The 18,533-nt window shown below is 47.8% G+C and overlaps 2 protein-coding genes across 2 annotated transcripts; one reads left to right on the top strand and one right to left on the bottom strand.

Annotated features, from left to right (window-relative positions):
• The first annotated feature begins 9,323 nt into the window (after nt 1-9,323).
• On the top strand, nt 9,324-10,319 carry LOC124656590 (septin and tuftelin-interacting protein 1 homolog 1-like). Its single transcript, XM_047195306.1, has one exon. The coding sequence runs from the start codon at nt 9,324-9,326 to the stop codon at nt 10,317-10,319; it is 996 nt and encodes a 331-aa protein (XP_047051262.1).
• A 1,799-nt stretch (nt 10,320-12,118) lies between these two features.
• LOC124655390 lies at nt 12,119-17,560 on the bottom strand. The gene is made up of 5 exons (XM_047194293.1): nt 17,197-17,560; nt 15,543-15,624; nt 15,298-15,437; nt 14,241-14,496; nt 12,119-12,779 (listed from the first exon to the last, which is right to left on the bottom strand). Exons 1-5 carry the CDS (start codon nt 17,511-17,513, stop codon nt 12,450-12,452), a joined length of 1,125 nt encoding a protein of 374 aa, XP_047050249.1. The 5' UTR covers nt 17,514-17,560; the 3' UTR covers nt 12,119-12,449.
• Between the last annotated feature and the right edge of the window lie 973 nt (nt 17,561-18,533).

Here is an 18,533-nt window from a genome sequence, read left to right as displayed (position 1 = left end):
CCATAAAGACTCGGCACGCACGTCCGATGCTGGTGCAAGGGCGTGCCACCTGACCTATACCTGGTCAGGAAGGTGTTGGATTGTGCCTCGCTTAGTTTCCTCGCATGGCATACATGTAAACATTAAATACGAGCCTCGATCGGCTCTCGAGTTATCCCGTGAATCGGCTCAAGGAGCCGATCCACCCATGATGCGTACGAGGTGTACGATCAGATGGTGGTCCTGCTTGATCAAAATAAAGCTAAAACGACCTACTACGATTTAGGGTTTTCACCGCATAATTGGAACATCCTACTCGTGATTGAGCCTGGCGGCCATGCACAGTGATCGTAAACCGACCCTAGACAAGGCCTAAAAACCAACACGAAGTTGATCCCCGAAACATCCTGTCTAGGGCTAGCAAACTACACCCTACGCGCCACTGGATCCTTCAACCCGTTTGTAAGGCCTAACTATGCAGATATATGCTCAAAAAAAAACTATGCAGATATCAAACTAATCCTTGAAGAACAAGGAGCAATCATAACAGATCGGATCTACTAAATAATGATCAAGCGGGGTGCCGCCCTTACACCTGAGACAGGTGTAAGGACGGCTAGACGTCCTAGGGTTGCACGACGACAGCATATGATACGATGAACAATGCTAACCCTAACACATCTATGATAACTACGTTGCTCGCCATCAAAAAGGCTTCAGCACGAGCAACGCATGAACAACGAATAAACGTGTATCGCCTAGATCGCAAGATGCGATCTAGGCAGCATGATGCTTACCCGGAAGAAACCCTCGAGACAAGGGAGTTGGCGATGCGCCTAGATTGGTTTGTGGTGAACGTGATTGTTGTTTATTTCATAAACCCTAGATACATATTTATAGTCTGTAGACTTTCTAACGTGGGAATAATCCCAACCGGGCACGAGCCAAACTCTATTTTAACCGACACGTATCCTACTATATTACAGATACACGGGCAAACTAGCCCAAACTTTGCATACAAGGCCGATTCATGTATTTCTTCTATGTAAATTCTTCAAGCCCATCTCCAATCGCGGCCTACCTCTGATCCGGTCAAATTCTGATGATAACACATGCCCCCCTGGTTTTGGAAATGACAATTCCAAAATCACTCCGCTTTTTGTTCGTTGGGTCATGTCGTAGCAGAGCGTGAACCGCCGCAGTATCCTTCATCATGATGCCTTGCCTTCTTGACTTCTATGCGCGATTTGACAATTCTTTGGCACCACTTCCTCGGAAACTGCTGTAACATTAACTCTCCCCAATATCCCATTATTTAACCGCATCGAGCAGTTCGCCCCTTCACCCTCCTGCTCCGTACTAGCCATCGGCAAAAAAAACCCCATTCCTCCGTAGCCATGTCTTCTTCCTCCTCCTCCTCTTCTACCTCCTCAAACCTCTCCTCCGTATCATCTCCCTTCCGTGAGCCGACGCCAGAGTGGGGCTCGTTGGCGGCGCACGACATCCTCGCCCCAACGACGTGGGACAAGGAGGAACACGATTCCTCCATCTGGTCCGAGGATGATAAACCCTTGACCGACGGAGAGGACGACCTTCAATTCCTCGTCGACGGGGAGGAAGAGGCGGAGAGCGAGGACGACCGCTTCTCCTGGAACGACTTCACCTCCTCCGAGGAAGAGGTGGAGGAGGACGACGACGACTCCCTCGAAGGTTACCCACCGGCGAAGCGCCTCCGCGCCTGGTGGGACGACGACAGCGATGACGATGATGAGGAAGACGAGGCTCCCGTAGAAGGCTACGGGGGCAGCGATGCGGAGCCTATCAGCAGCTGCGCTGGCGGCAGCGATGACAACGACGAGGGCAGCAACGGCCCTTAGATTAGGGCCTAGTAGTAGTAGTCGGCTTTTGTTCTTTCCTCCCCGAGCAATCGGCTCTTTCTTTGTAAGAAAATCCACTAGTAATGAAGAAAATATTCCCCAATCAATCTTGCTTTCTTGTCAACTTTGTCGATCGTCGAACGAAGCCGCTATACAGAGAGCTGATGGCAGGGCATCGGCTCGTACTATAAACGCGATTTGAGGTCAAGCCGTTGCCTATCCACACGGTCCAACAGGTCTAGCTCACGTCCAAACCATCCTCCAATCTTAAACGTGCAGATTGAACTCCTCAGCAACCACTAGGAGGCTCATCCCAAACATCATGATTTCTGGTTTGAAACCGATCTGTTAATCTGCTTAATTGAGCTTGTTCTTCTAGAGTCGATGGCAATGCATCGGCTTTTATTATTCTGAAGTCGATGCCCGTGCATCGGCTGTACGCATACTGTTGTCTCCACATGTTTTCTCAAGTCGATGTATGTGCATCAGCTGTGATTTTTTTACTGGCCGATTTAAAATCGGCCTCCATATCTCACTGCCCATCATCCCACATGCTTGGGAAATACTTCTTGAGATGTTGGCCATTGACAGCCACTGGGAACCTCACACCATCCAACTGTTCAAGCATGTAGGCATTTCCCTTCAGAACTTGGATGACTTTGTAAGGACCGTACCAATTAGGAGACCATTTGCCATAAGCTTTATCCCTGGTTCCTAGTGGCAACACGGCTTCCCATACTAGATCACCAACTTGAAACTCCTTTGATCTCACCTTCTTATTGTATGCCCAAGCTACCCTGGCTTTGTTCTCTTTAATCTTCTCCAACGACCAAAGTCTAAGTTCTGTTGCATCCTCAATAGTGTCACTCATCAGGGTTGCATACTCTTCAGGCGTCAGATCATTCTGAAATGTGACACGTCTCGATCCAGCCGTAATCTCCCAAGGTTATACGGCCTCATGCCCATAGACAAGCTGGTACGGTGAAGTCTTTATAGCTCCATGGCATGACATGCGATAGGCCCACAAAGCTTCTGACAACGTCTCATGCCACACCCTAGGGTTCTCGTCAATCTTCCTCTTAATCAGCTTGATCACGCTTTTATTGGATGCTTCGGCTTGCCCGTTGGCTTGAGCATAGTATGGAGATGATCGGATTAGCTTAATCCCCATGTCATCGCAGAACTTCCTGAATTCTTTAGAGACAAAAACCGAACCTCCATCGGTCGTGATGGTTTGGGGAATCCCGAACCTATGAATGACATGTTCTTTGACAAATTGGATAACATCTTCCGATTTTACCTTCTTCATGGGAACGGCCTCCACCCATTTGGTGAAATAATCTGTAATGGCCAGAATCCACTCGTGGTTCTTGCTCGACGGAGGATGGATTTTGCCGATCATATCCATACCCCAACCTCGAAATGGCCAAGGTTTGATGATGGGGTTCATCGCTGATGCGGGTACCATCTGGATTTTTCCGAACATCTGACACGCTTGGCATCCCTTGTAGTACTTGAAGCAGTCTTCCAGCATGGTAGGCCAATAAAACCCTGATCGCCTAATTAACCACTTCATCTTATGGGCCGATTGGTGAGTTCCACGAGCGCCTTCATGCACCTCATGTAAGAGCCGATTAGACTCGGTTGGTCCCGTGCATTTGAGTAGTAACCCTTCCAACGTCCTGTAGAACATGTCATCTCCTATAAGGACATATTTCATAGCCTTGTATATTATCCTTTTAGGTGCCCCCCGAGCCGAATCCTTCAAATAATTGAAGATATCGGTTCTCCAATCATCCTGTTCCAGGAACTGCACATGAACTTCTGACCCGTCTGGTATGTCCTTGTATCCTGACGCCATCTGTGCAAGATCATTGGCGTCGGTATTCTGAGACCTTGGGACCCAATTTAAATTGATGTACCGAAAATGTGTCATCAGCTCACGACACTCCACCCAATATGGGAAAAGTGACTCACTCTCGCACTTGTACTCGTCCGTGAGTTGAGAGATCACCAACTTCGAGTCTCCAAAAAGCTCCACTGCCTCTGCCCCGGCTTCCAAAAGCAACTCCATTCCCTTGTGAACTGCCTCATACTCAGCAACATTGTTGGTGCAAGGGGTAGATAGCCTGATGGCGAAAGAATATGTTGCCCCCCGAGGCGACACGAGCAGAATGCCGATGCCACAACCATCGTCACAAACCGATCCATCGAAGAACATAGCCCACGCACGTACATATAGTGCTGCTATATTAGTATTAATCCGTTCAGCTATAAGATCGGCCAACGCTTGTCCCTTGACTGCCTTCGCAGGCTGATACCGAAGATCGAACTCTGTCAACGCAAACATCCACTTACCAAGCCGGCCTTTCAAAACCGGGGCCGACAGCATGTGCTTGACAACGTCTGACTTGCATATGACGATGATCTCTGCCGTCAAAAGGATGTGATGAAACTTGGTGCAGGTGAAGAACAGGCAAAGGCAAAGCTTCTCGACCTCAGGATACCTTGTCTCCACGTCCAACATCCTTCTGCTGAGGTAGAAAACGACCTTTTCAACACCCTCATAGAGTTGCACCACCACCGAAGCGATGGACGTGTCGGCCTACCGATAAGTAGATATAGAACGGCCTGTCTTGTTGGGGCGGAACTAGCACGGGCGGTGTTGTCGGATACCGCTTAATCTCGTCAAACGCCTGCTGTCGTTCGCCCCCGATGAAACTCGTCATCAGATTTAGTCTTCACCAGCGCCATGAACGGCTCGATTCGTCCTGACAGGTTAGAGATGAATCGTCGGACGAAGTTGATCTTGCCGATAAGACGCTGGAGCTCTTTCTTCGTGGTGGGCGGCTGCATGGTACGCACTGCCTCCTGACTTTTCAGGCCGATCTCAATTCCCCTTTCATGAACCAGAAAACCTAGGAACTGACCGGCCGTCACACCAAAGGCACACTTCTTTGGATTCATTCTTAGTCCGAACTTCCGAGTTCGGTCTAGGATGCGTCGCAAATCATCCAAGTGTCCCTCCATGGAGACAGACTTGACTACCACGTCATCGATATAGATTTCCACCAACTTGCCGATCAGATCGTGAAATATATAATTCATGGCTCTTTGGTACGTTGCACCAGCATTCTTCAACCCAAAGGTCATGACTACATATTCAAACAAGCCTACTGCCCCTGGTACTCTGAATGCGGTCTTGTGTATATCTTCTGGAGCCATGAAGATTTGGTTATAGCCGGCGTTGCCATCCATGAAGCTCAACACCTTATGGCCAGCAGCTGCATTGATCAACGTTTCTGCCACAGGCATCGGATATTCATCTTTTGGAGTGGCTCTGTTGAGATCCCGGAAATCGATGGCCACACGCCATCGGCCGTCCTTCTTCTCTACGGGAACGATACTGGAGATCCATTCAGCATATCTGCATGGCCTGATGAACCCGGCAGCCAACATCTTCTCGATTTCTTTCTTGACCTCTTCCAGAATTTCGGCCTTCATCTGACGTGCCCGTTGTTGGAACGGCCGAAATCCTTTCTTAAGGGGGAGTCGATGTTCGATGATGCTCCTGTCTAACCCAGGCATCTCTGTGTAATCCCACGTAAAGCAATCTGGGCATTCTTTTAACAGAGCTATCATCTGATCCCTAAGATGTGGATCTAACTTCTTGCTGATAAAAGTTGGTCGCGGCTTATCCCCAGGACCGATGTCAACTTCTTCTAGCTCATCAGCCGATGTAAACCCATACCCCAGCTTTTCGTCGCCTGTGAGGTCGACACCAAATGCGGGGAGAACGTGTGGTAAGGATAATACGGGCCGATCGCTGGGATCGGCCTTCATCTTGATTGTAACCAGGACTTTTTGGAAGTGTCGGGGCCGATCGCGTGAAACGGCTCCCTCCTTGTATTCGCTGTGAGAGCAGCTGCCCTCGTCTCTGTCCTTATCAGGGTGGTGCCCGAGTCCTACCATGTTGATGTTGACTGAGAATCTTGGCTGGCACCTCCCAGGGTACGTGCACTCCATCATGTCAACGGCGTATGCCGGTGAATTCGGCACTTCTGGTGCTGCCAACGCGAATGGCAACGGTGGTCGGGACTGGAGTGGTATCTCTCCTTGGCGAGTCCCCAGAGCTGGTCCTGACGGAGAATACTGATGGCTCATGATTTCCTGGATCACGCGCAGAGCGACACGCTCCAAAGTGTTCACCAGGCTCTCAGAATGGCGGTGCAGCGAATGAGCTACCATGAAGTTAATCTCCTGACGCGAGAGACCTGATGCGTTCTTCGACGGGGCGGACAGGTCCACTCCATCGAGCGCGCCTCGGGCGAGAACCCCTTCCACCGATGCCGTGTGAACGGGTTCTCTGGAAAGAGCCGATGAGATCGGCTTCGAGGATTGCTTTGACCTCGTCATACTTCTTCTTGAGCTCGTCAGTCAGATCCTCGTACGTGACCGGAGTACCTTCCGCCATCTCAGATGTAGATGGCGATGCGGTTGATGTCGACGATGGTCCCACCGGGCGTGCCAGAATGTGTTGCGGTCAGAAACCCACCGGCGAGCAGCGACGGGCAACACTGTAGAGCCGGGAGGCTCCCAGGACTGCGGCTGGCCCTGGTCCCTCCGAGCGACGGCCCGCAAAGACTCGGCACGCACGTCCGATGCTGGTGCAAGGGCGTGCCACCCGACCTATACCTGGTCAGGAAGGTGTTGGATTGTGCCTCGCTTAGTTTCCTGCATGGCATACATGTAAACATTAAATACGAGCCTCGATCGGCTCTCGGGTTATCCTGTGAATCGGCTCAAGGAGCCGATCCACCCATGATGCGTACGAGGTGTACGATCAGATGGTGGTCCTGCTTGATCAAAATAAAGCTAAAACGACCTACTACGATTTAGGGTTTTCACCGCATAATCGGAACATCCTACTCGTGATTGAGTCTGGCGGCCACGCACGGTGATCGTAAACCGACCCTAGACAAGGCCTAAAAACCAACACGAAGTTGATCCCCGGAACATCCTTTCTAGGGCTAGCAAACTACACCCTACGCGCCACTGGATCCTTCAACCCGTTTGTAAGGCCTAACTATGCAGATATCAAACTAATCCTTGAAGAACAATGAGCAATCATAACAGATCGGATCTAATAAATAATGATCAAGCGGGGTGCCGCCCTTACACCTGAGACAGGTGTAAGGACGGCTAGACGTCCTCGGGTTGCACGACGACAGCATATGATACGATGAACAATGCTAACCCTAACACATCTATGATAACTACGTTGCTCGCCATCAAAAAGGCTTCAGCACGAGCAACACATGAACAACGAATAAACGTGTACTGCCTAGATCGCAAGATGCGATCTAGGCAGCATGATGCTTACCCGGAAGAAACCCTCGAGACAAGGGAGTTGGCGATGCGCCTAGATTGGTTTGTGGTGAACGTGATTGTTGTTTATTTCATAAACCCTAGATACATATTTATAGTCCGTAGACTTTCTAACGTGTGAATAATCCCAACCGGGCACGAGCCAAACTCTATTTTAACCGACACGTATCCTACTATATTACAGATACACGGGCAAACTAGCCCAAACTTTGCATACAAGGCCGATTCATGTATTTCTTCTATGTAAATTCTTCAAGCCCATCTCCAATCGCGGCCTACCTCTAATCCGGTCAAATTCTGGTGATAACACAATGTTATATCAACGACTGGCATACTACAACATGCAGTGGTATGCAGGGTCACCACAGTAACGATGAGGGCATTCTGGTTGAAAATCCACGGGCCACCCCGCTTGATGAAATCATAATCTCCCTTAGAGAAAAGGGTGATCATGTAGTAGTTCTTTCCTTTCTCCGAATACTCAATGCCAGCTCTCGGGTGCCAGACCTCATCAATGAAGCGGTTGAACATAGCCGTGGTATTTGGTTTGAACGATGCCATGTACCGTGCTAGCAGATCCCATGATTTTTGTTCACCCGGTGCAGGCTTGACTTCTTCTTCCTCCTCAAACTCTAGGTAGACTTCGTCGTCCATGTTCACAGTCCCGTCTACCCGCAGTTTCGCACCCCGCCTGAAGCCAGGCTCATACATCCCATCTCCATCATCCCAGTTGCCATCGTCCTCCTCCTTTTTGCGTGGCTCCAGGAGCGCTGGCCGCCATGGCTGCGAGCCTGCCGACGGGCTGCCAAGAAGCTTCGGGCGGGTGGGTCTCTCACCGAGGCCCCCTTGTTCGCCCCAACCTCTCGGCGGCGCCATCAGTAGACCTGCAGGTTTCATGGGTGTATGGCGGCTTCCCATACGCTCCGCGCCTACGTGCACCATGTTGTGACGATCCGCACCGCCACCGGCCGCCGCTGCCTCCCGTACGTCCCGACTCGCTTCCGCTCCCGCCGATCCCCTCCTGCCGCCCTTCGCCGCCTCCATGAGCCGAGACGAGTCGCAGAACACAGCGAGATTGGCCGATCTTCCCGTGTGGCAGATGATTTGGTTTTGTCGATCTAGGTTACCCGGCAGGTGGGGTTTTAAGGATCCGCCCACCGCCCTATCTGATCCGTCTCGGGGATGGACTCTCCCTAGATCTTCCTTCCCTACACGTCTCGTGGCGCGCTTGGTTTCTCTCGCCGCTTTCCGGCGCATCGATGGACTAACATAGGCCGACGGCGGCGGTGGCGGGACAAGATCGCCCAGATCGCCTTCGTCGCCCATGCTCCGTAGTTTCCGGAACATAGGATTTGGGTGAAAATATCAGCCACTGAACTTAAAATTATTAGACTTGATGTACATTTGATGTTTTTTTTTTTTGTCCCTTTGATTCGTTGGGAGAACGGTGGTCAGTAACTGGACTGGCTGCTTGCGCTGATGTTTCTGGGAATATTTGTTCCCGTATTCCCATCTATCGCGAGGAATTATGGATCGATGCCGAGAGAATGTTGAGCGCAAACGGGCGGAAAAAAAAATCCCTGGCTCTTGTCATGACCTCACCTTGATTAAGGAGAGATCGGACAGAGAGGAGAACCTGAGGTGGGAGAGCAAGCAGGAGGTGAGAAGAACAGAAGAGAGATAGAAATGAGAGAGCCGTCAAGTTACTATTCATTCGATGGTTTGAACAGCAGCCGGAGTTTTTTTTTTTCTGAATGGATACAACGCGTCGCATGCATGCTTGATGCTTCGACCTGGACATACACGGATGGCTTCTCGGATTCGTTGGGAGCACGCTCGACTCCAACACGGACTCCAACACGGATGGCTTCAGTACATGTCCAAGTATCGGGCCCAGCTCAGCAAGGCGAACTCGGTTTCGTGTCTTGTCCTGTCCACGTTGCCGGTCTATATAATACCGTATCGCGTACTCGTAGCTCTTGCAAGCATCCTGACTCGATCGCCTCTCTAGGTCTAGACGATCGAATCTCGTTCTGGTTTCGGTTGCCGCGCCTGCTCGCCCCGATCTCCCGGTCCGGCATGGCGCTACTGGCGTCAACTAGTCCGGCGGTGGCCAAGATGCTGCTTCGGTGGAACTTCAAGGAGGGCTCCGGCCTCGGCGCGCGGGGACAAGGGATCGTCGCCCCCGTACAGCTCTGCAACACTACAACCGGCATCGGCTACGGAGAGAGGTCGTACGAAAACGGCCTTCCTGGCACGACGCCGGCGGTCCAAGAAGAGTGGCGCCGGCGGTGCGAGGAGCTTGCACGAGCCCTGCGGCTCGAGGAGGTGTGCTGCTTCAAGACCCTCGAGCTGCTGCTGCGCGACATGACGCGATACGACGACGCCCGCAGCAGAGCGGAGACGGCGGAGGCGCTGGCGGCGATCGTCAAGTCCATGAAGATGTTTCAGCTGAAGCGCACGCCGGGGATGTGGAAAGCCACGCTGCCTTCTTCCACGGTGCTCTACATCGTCGAGCGCGTGATCAAGCCGAAGATGGCGGCGGACGCGCAGGAGTGGACGCCGTCGTGGGACGCGGACTGCCACCAGTGGGTGCGGCCGTGGATCCCCCTCGTCGGCCACTTGCCGGACGGCCTCTTCGACGCCGTGGAGCGCAAGATCACCAACCACGCCGACGAGTACGCCGTCATCTCGCCATGGAAGGATTACATGGACCAGACACAGTGGGACACCTTCACCCGGCGCCACGTCCTGCCGTGGCTGACGAGTCTCGTGCGGGAGCTGATGATCGCGCCGCCCAAGCAGATGGACCCTTCCTTCCACACGCTCATGCAGTGGGCGCCCCTCGTGCCGGCCAAGACCGTAGTGTCCATCCTTGAAGAAGAGCTCTTCTTCGACAGATTTGAAGACGCGCTGCGACACTGGCTGCAGTCCGGCGCCGGGAAGCCGTCTGCCAAGGAGGCCGTCGCCTGGTGCACCGGCTGGAAGAACCTGTTTACGCCCGACCTGCTTGCCGACGAAGGCGTACTCGCGCGTATGGATGCCATCGCCGACTTGGTCGATGCTGAAGCCTAGAACCTCAACCGTCTTTGGTAGTAGCTTTGTTGGTAGTCTGCGTGCATCGGCTGTAATTTGTCTTCTACAGTATAGATTTGTGATAAAATTACAATAGGTCCTTATTTGTAATCATGGTGTGATACAGATGTAATATATAAATGAGATCATCTTGTATAAATTAATTTCTAGCATGATTGTTTCTCATGTTATGAGTTCAATCAGAATTTCAGCTTAATTATGACGTTCTACTTAGGCAAAGTGTTCCCATAATAATTGCCTATTTCCTCTTCAAGTTTGGAGTCAGTACTATTATACACATTCAGTATTGGCGGTGCATATCAAAACATGTCTTCAATCAGAACTCAGAACAACGGACGGGGGTTATAGTCAGAAACTTTGCAGAAATTTACTCCTGTGCTGCGAAGTTGGAGCTCATGTAGAGAGATGACCTGTGTGGGGTCGTCTTGTCGTGAAGACCTTCCTCGACACGGGTCATGTGCATCTCCTGTTTTCAAATCGGAGCCGGCGGTCTTTGGTGCGAAGGGCTATCTGTTTGGCATGAACCGGCGTGGGCTTCACGAGGCTGCTACGGCGAGGTGTTACTAGGCGGTCGTTTCTTCGGTGAAATTGGAGTCGCTGATTCAGGGAGGATACCAGTGAGCAACCTCGATGACCCTCTCTTCGGCAGTGTGTGTGCAGTGTGCGTTTGCTAGCCAGGGTGGCTGTGTGTTGCCCTCGCGATGGTCATGTTCCATGACGGTTGCCAAGGATGTTTGTACCGAATTTCGGCGGATTTTGGCCAATCTCTTATACTTACTTAATAAAAATGGCAAGCTTTTTACCTCATTTCAGCTTCTGTCAAGTTCCAACTGAAATTGCAGACTTGCTGTATGTAGCTCACAAATACAATCAACACAATTCTGTCATGTTTGTTACTCCATCCAATTCATATTGTTGCTCATTTAGCATAACTTTGTACTAAAATAGTGACATGGATCGAAGGGAGTATCTGATTTGTTGCTTGAATATGTACTCAGACTCATGGGTGGATCGGATGGAGTATCTGATTTGTTGCTTGAAAATGTACTCTGACTCATGGGTGGACCGGAGGGAGTATCTGATTTGTTGCCTGAATACGTACTCAGACTCATGGGAACAAACATGAATTATATGTTTCCTTTTTTCCTTGTGACCCTTGTTGCCCAAAAAAATCGCAAGATGCGTGAGACTGAGAGCTGGCCTAGCTAGGATTGAAAAAGGTGATTGATTTCAGCCGAGAGATCTTCCTGGATGCGAGATCGGCCCATGTCATGATTGAAAAAGTTCAGCAACCAAATTCCCATAATCAAGGCTATAATAACCGATCTACGTGTGCATTAACAAACTCTCTTTTCATCTGGCACCCCACCAAATTTTGATAGATTTTTTTTTTAGGGTTACCAAATTTTGATAGATGTGCCAAAAAAGTTCAGTCAAAATACTAGTAGAGGCCAAATTACAAGACTGGTCACGCTCGGCGGAGAGTTTCCATTTGGGAAGTTCCCCATTGGGAAGTTCATCGACCACACCAAGCTGATTGCTCGCCGGACATCTCCCAGAACGACCACGGCAGCCTCTACCATGCCATTGGCACCAGTTTGTGGTTGCCAATGTTGTGATGAACTGTCAAATGAATATTTACCTTCATTTGCCAATTTCAGCAAGATTTTGCTGCTACACCCAGATAAAAATTTACCTGAGCAAACTGGTATAACAATAAGACAAATAATGAAACAGGCATGTATGTTGAACAGGGCCTACAAAGATCACATTCATTCGCTTTCAACACAAATCGTTGTATACCATGCTTACATACATAATGTATGTGCAGTCACCAATCGTTGTATACCATGCTTACATACATAATGTATGTGCAGTCACCAAATCATCTGCTCTCATCGCATGTCCAGACCTCACCTATAGGTTACAAATATGTCCAGACCAACAAAATCTGATTCAACTCAAAATTCAGGAGAACACTTCGCAGCATCCCATCATAAGCAGAACAATGCTCTTCCTAGTTCGCAACCAAAAGCTAAAATGATAATAATAGCTGCTATTATAAACTAATGTATTGCAGCGTCATCACAGAATTAATCAGTTCCCAAGCTAGTGTCTATGCCAGTGCCTTTTTCTAGAGCTATGTTCACCTCTCATCTTACCTCTGATCTCGAGAATTCTGGAGGCAAAACAGATGAAACCAATGATGGCCATCGCATATAGCGCTCTGTAAGGTGCCAATGCCATGGAGCTAACGAAGGAATAATAGCCACCAAGGAGGTAAAGAAAGCTCGGCCCGACTTCGTATCCTCTCCTTCCAGGTAACTTGAAAGACATACAGCTGGCACTTGGTTGCGCTCCAAAAAGGCCATGCAGAATAACACCCACACAAATTGCAGAATCCACAAACCAGGGAAATCTCGGGCCTACTCCGATTCTCTGTACAGAAAAAGAAACAGGAACAGATTTAAATCATTATTGAGTAAGGAGCATAACATAAGTTGTTGGCTGAGGTAGAGCATCCTGTCAATGTTTTCATGGGATGTCTTGCAGAGTGCCCCAAGTTATAGATTACAAATGTGATTCTAGAATCAAAAGTTTCAATAGTGGTAGGCACTTTTTTTTTAGAAAACGCAAAAGAATTTGCGTCTCATTTCATTGAACAGGAAGGCATCAGGGGTACAACCTCCAAAGAGGAGGGACACACAAACACACACAATGACATCAGGGGTCCAAACTCCTAAAACTAGGTGAGGAGGTGCCAATAACTTCAAAATGAAATGACATTAGGCCTCGCCGAGCCTTGCCTCCAGCCAAGAATGGCGAGGTATCGAGACTCGGAGCAATAGGGCAGTGTCATCGCCATTGCCAGACGCCTCCAGGAGACGATTGCAGCTATAGAACTGCCCATGCCAACGTACGTTGCACCCATGTGCCTAGAGAGTCAGCGGGTGAAAAGGCAGGGCCGGCTGGAATTGGTGTAGCTCTCGACGGGGACGTGCCAGCACTGGCGTACATTGGGTCGGTAACATTCAATCAGGTTCGTTAGCAATATTGTGATGACATCTATCGCGCGAACGTGATCAAGATGGCGCAGCGGCGCGACGTGATCGGCAGCGCCCATTTAAAATCTGAACCGGCAATGCATTTCCATTTTAAAAAATGGAAGTTGCCGGGCCCCATAATAATTTTCCCCTGGCACCTTTACTTTGCAGTCGCGCGCAAGGGCTTACGCGGGCACGTTCGTGCCATATTCGGGTCCCAGATTTTAGCTTGGAGTGAATGCATCAAATGAAAGCCTGATAGTAACATGTTATATATTGAATATTGTTGGCAATGACCTATATAGCACATGTTGCCTAAATATTAAGAAGTGCATAGCAAGTAAGATCACCATTCCAGCCAGGATTCATTATCAATTACTACCTCCATATCAACGAATAAGGCGCACGCGTATTCCAAGAAGAAATTTGACCGGAAAAATTGAACAAAATCTTGATTATATTGTACGTAATTAGTATCGTTGGGTTCGTATTGAAAAAAAAAAACATTTTCAAATGATGCTAATTTTATATCAACAATCTTCATATATTTAGAGTAATTCTTGGTCAAAGAAAAAAAACACGAAAAACGAGGGCACCCTATTCTTTGAAATGGAGGGAGTATATTTATCAACAACGGATACAGGAGCAAATTCACAATTAGTATACGATAGATATAATGGTTTGGAGAAGACATTGGCTAATGGCTTTTGGTCCATTGGGATAGCTACTAACTGGTTACTGGCGCTGCTGGCAAAATCAGTCCATGCTGTATGTAATCACTGACGAGGTAATAAGTAATGAAAATGGCACATTGAGGAGATATCCAAAATCATTCACATAGGTACGAATGACAAACCTGTAGCCAAGCAACAAGCGAAGGCACAAACATGAGCATAGCTAGAAGATGCAGAATCATGATCCCATGCCGACAATCGAACACTTCTAGCTGGCTGTCAGTAAAGCTTTTAGCAGCGGTTGGGCTATCATCCATTGGCAGGAGTTGCTCGATCCCATCTGGTTTACTTTTGGATAGTAGAATAGGATTATTACCCATCTTGGATTTATAGAGGCCCTTTTTCTGAGCGATATTACGAAACGAAGCTCCCAAGAAACTGTTACAACACCAAGGCACCCACTTCATCAGTTGAACAACTCGGGTTACATATGTAATAGATATAAATGATACTAGGTCGCTACATTCAGGATACCTCTACAAATATTTCAAGCACATGCTATGATTCTATATCTACGCATTCAAGACAATGGTGCAAGAAATGCAAGTCGAGTACACTCTTCTGAAAAAATATTTATAAAAACTCCTACACCATAAAGATTCATAAGCAGAGCATGCATACAGAAATGAAGGTCGGAAATTTACTCCTATATAGAGATAACATTATCCACCTGCCACTTCCCGTTTACCAAAAAGTAACTTACTGACTAATGGGACATCTGTCCACGATCTACATCATCTTGTCTTGTTGTTTTTCAGAATATATAATACTCCCTCCGTCCACAAAAGAATGTGTCAACTTTATCTAAATTTGCATGTATCTACACAATAAAACACGTCTTGATAAAGTTGAGACATCCTTTTCAGGATGGAGGGAGTATGATTAATTTTATGGTTTTTCTGTTTGAAAATTGAATTTTCAAGTCTAAGCAAATTATAGTGGCTATTATATTTCTTTGGAGATCAATGTGGCACTAGATTGGATTTACTTTGTTACCTGGGTAGCAATAAACCGGAACAGAGCTAGCAGGAATAAACAAGCCATGTTTAGAATGCACAAGTTTTTTTTCTGTACGAAATAAACTCCAGCGTAATTTATGTTCCAGACAGATCGTTGTCGAAAAATTTAGCACAGTAACTATAACTAGTGTGTATCAGTTTAAGTTAAAATAAAATGTACCTGCAGAGTGCTGAATGAGCATGGAGCGAATGTGAAAGAAGTAATAGACCAAGACCAATTGCGGGGTGAACAAAGCAGACAAGAGAAATTGTAGCAAATGCTACAACTATATTTGTATTGTTCTTGGTCATCTGCACAATCTTTTTTCAAAAGTACATCAATTAGTATCTGAATATGAGCATCAACAATTAAAAAAAACGAGATCTAAATATCTGCATACACTCGTACTTCCAGGAGGCACTTACCTTGAGAGATTGAAATGAGAATGAGAAAGCGAGAAACTGGCGAATAAATGGAGATTGGGTACCGTCCTCCCATGATTGCCAACTGTATACCATTATTACAAGATAAGTAACAGAAAAATTGTGTATGGTCTGTTTTAAGCACACATACTAGTTTCAGAAACTTCATATTAGTTCTACAGACCTCAGCGGCTTTACTATCAGAATTTGAATTGTGGAGAAACAATTGCCCAGGATGCAGAATATGAAGTGAAATCGTGCATAAACATAGCATTAGAAAAGCTAATTTCTTAAAAGGTCGCTATGGATAAGAAAGACAAAATGTATAGCTACTGCGAAGTCGCTAGCCCAATTCAATACCACAGCTCTAACAATCTCTAGATACAACTCGCAGTTCCTGTTTTCCTCACAGATGTTCTGACACTTAGACGGGTAAATAGTAAGCTCATAGCATAAGTAATATTAGAAATGCAGGATACGCGAGTCCAGTGCATCACACAACAAAAGTACCAAATATGGCTCTACTATAATATTAATCAACCATTACCCTCCAACCAGAAGTAGGAAAAGCTAACTTTACTCCATACAAGTATCATGTTCGTACATTTGACCCCATAAAATTTATATTGACTTCTTTTTTTCGAGAAAACGCAAAAAGCCTTTGCGTTTCATTTCATTGAAAAGTAGGAAGAGAACAAGGTTTTAGATGTTACAACCCACAGGAGGGGGAAGCACAGAAGGGTCTTAGGAGATAAAAAAGGATTAATGCACATCCCAGGTGCTCGGCAGAATGGCACGCAGGCCTAGCGCGCCGGCCCTGGCCCAAAGGCTAGCCTCGTCCCGACACAGAAAATTAAATGGTTTACTACCATGGAGAACCCCTGCTCAACCTCCGTCTGGTGGACCCCTAGCTTCGTCTGCCCAAACCTCAATCAACTCGACACACATGCAAATGATAAAGCTGCTTCACTCCCAACAAGCTCGACGAAATGCTAAGATTAGCAATTCTCTTCCAACAACATGGAGCAGAGAAATGTCATTCTGTGGAGCCATGGAGGGTCAAGAGGAAGTGCATTCATCTCCTCTTCTCCCACTGCCATATTCACGCGACACCACAGGCATCTTTGATGGTGCTGTCCAGCATGAGTATGTGTGTGCACGTGCGCCCCATGATGCAGTGACTTCTAAACCGAAAGGCGAGCTGTGTGCTGCATCGACCAAAGCCAAGCCCAAGCTCACATGTGCTGGTTGCAGGCTCCAAGTGGCAGCGACAACCCAGCCTATATTGTTTGGTCACTATGGTGAGGTCATGACTTGGGTCCAACTCGATCGAACAAGGAAGAAGACACCTCCGAGCTAGTAGTAGAGAGGAAAGAGAGAGATAGGAGGGAGACAAATCAGGGAGAGAAGGTATGAGATGGATGCCTTCGTGGCAAAACTGGCCTCGGGGGATAAATGATCCGGTACTAAAAATTAGATATTTTAAAGTTCAGGCTACTAATCGAACAAACGTGATAGTCCAGGGAGTGAAGTCGACATTTTAAATACAAATAATAAATTTAAGGCTCCTAGCTCTTAAACAGTATCTGCATCATGACAAAACATAACAGAAGAAATATCAAAACTGCTTTAATAAGATGTATTTGGGTGTACTAACCGTCTTTTGACGAAGACATGTAGAATAGCCGCGACATACAGAATCAGTTTCGAACAAAGTATCAGCAAAATGGTGAAACCATTAGCAATTATATAGCAGATGACCGTAACAAACAAGAAGGTCCCAAATCGAGGGTTTTGCCCTGTAGTGAGAAACAAAAAGGCAAGGAATAGAAGTATTGGCGTGAAGCAAAGGAACATCCATGGGCTTGACAGTTTCAGGTTCATCTCTATAGCTGACAAAATAGATGGCACAGAACAATCACGCTCCCATGCTGATGATTGCCGCATCAGGCCAAACAGTACTACAGCAATCATGAAACCAAGAATCTGCAAAAGACAGCATAATAGTTTAACACGTAACCATGGGCAATCTTATGCAGTTATCCGGCTACAGTAACTAGCAGTTTTATGCAAATATGCAGGAATCCCATCAATGGTGTAAAACTGAGAGAACAGTCATTCTATAATCATCAATACATGTACCCATTGCAAAGGATAGATGATAGTATAGCAAAAAAAAAACTGAGTTTTCCTAAACTGCATATGTAATACGCATGCCCTAATCGCAGGAAGATAAATACATATGTACACCCCGTATGAATTAAGTAACATAATGGCGTGTTTGGTTCACTGCATGAGGCCCAACCAGGCCAGACAGATGCAGGTTTTAAGTGTTTGGTTTCCCGCATGAGGCCTCAGGCCTGGCCAGCATGGCACTTAAAGCACACCTCAGCCCATAGTAGACGGAAATGGGGAACAGTGCCACGTTCCCTGAATCGGGTTCATCGGCCCGGAAACGGAGTCGGGGTCGAGGCAGGGTACGAGCGAGTCGATCGCTGGGACGCGACCCAAGACTCTAAGGAACGACAAAGAGCCTGGAGACTTACCAGGCAACTATGGTGCACTCCTTTTCTTAGTCAACCAAAAAGGATAAGAATCAACAACTCCAGTGGATTCACGTCGCTGCTTGCGGAATATGCCATGTGCCGATGTGCCGTCAGAAGAAGTTCGCGGCGGCCTCCGCGATGGCCGTGGACGTGGTGGCTGGGGTCCGGCCACCACACCGTTGGTCTTCCTTGAGCACCTTGCATATAGCGGGGAACCAGGGACTGCATCTCGCCTTCTATTTTGTCCGGTGGCAGCGGCAGCGTCACCAATCCCTATTTCCATTCTGTAGGTTTCTGTGGGCAAGGAATAGGGATCGGTTCAATGGAGCTGATACATTTCTTTACTGGGCTCGGCATGGCAATCAAGGCCCATGGTGGTACTGTAAGGCCGAACATAGCACAATTCTGCAGAGATTTTCCTTCAACCGAATGTACCATTCCAGAGTCA

Source organism: Lolium rigidum, chromosome 5 (genome assembly GCF_022539505.1).
Source record: "Lolium rigidum isolate FL_2022 chromosome 5, APGP_CSIRO_Lrig_0.1, whole genome shotgun sequence".
In the NCBI taxonomy this organism is placed as follows: domain Eukaryota; kingdom Viridiplantae; phylum Streptophyta; class Magnoliopsida; order Poales; family Poaceae; genus Lolium; species Lolium rigidum.
The sequence above is the reverse complement of the archived record's forward strand: the minus strand, read 5'-3'. Positions and strand labels throughout refer to the sequence as shown.

Excerpts from the sequence above, each read along its gene's own strand:
- LOC124655390 (XM_047194293.1), bottom strand. The coding sequence starts at position 17,513 with ATGATTGCTGTAGTACTGTTTGGCCTGATGCGGCAATCATCAGCATGG. Across the intron at positions 15,625-17,196 it reads CATGTCTTCGTCAAAAGACG|TTGGCAATCATGGGAGGACG; the intron begins GTTAGTACACCC and ends AATGGTATACAG. Across the intron at positions 12,780-14,240 it reads CGCTTGTTGCTTGGCTACAG|AGAATCGGAGTAGGCCCGAG; the intron begins GTTTGTCATTCG and ends TTTTCTGTACAG.
- LOC124656590 (XM_047195306.1), top strand. The coding sequence starts at position 9,324 with ATGGCGCTACTGGCGTCAACTAGTCCGGCGGTGGCCAAGATGCTGCTT.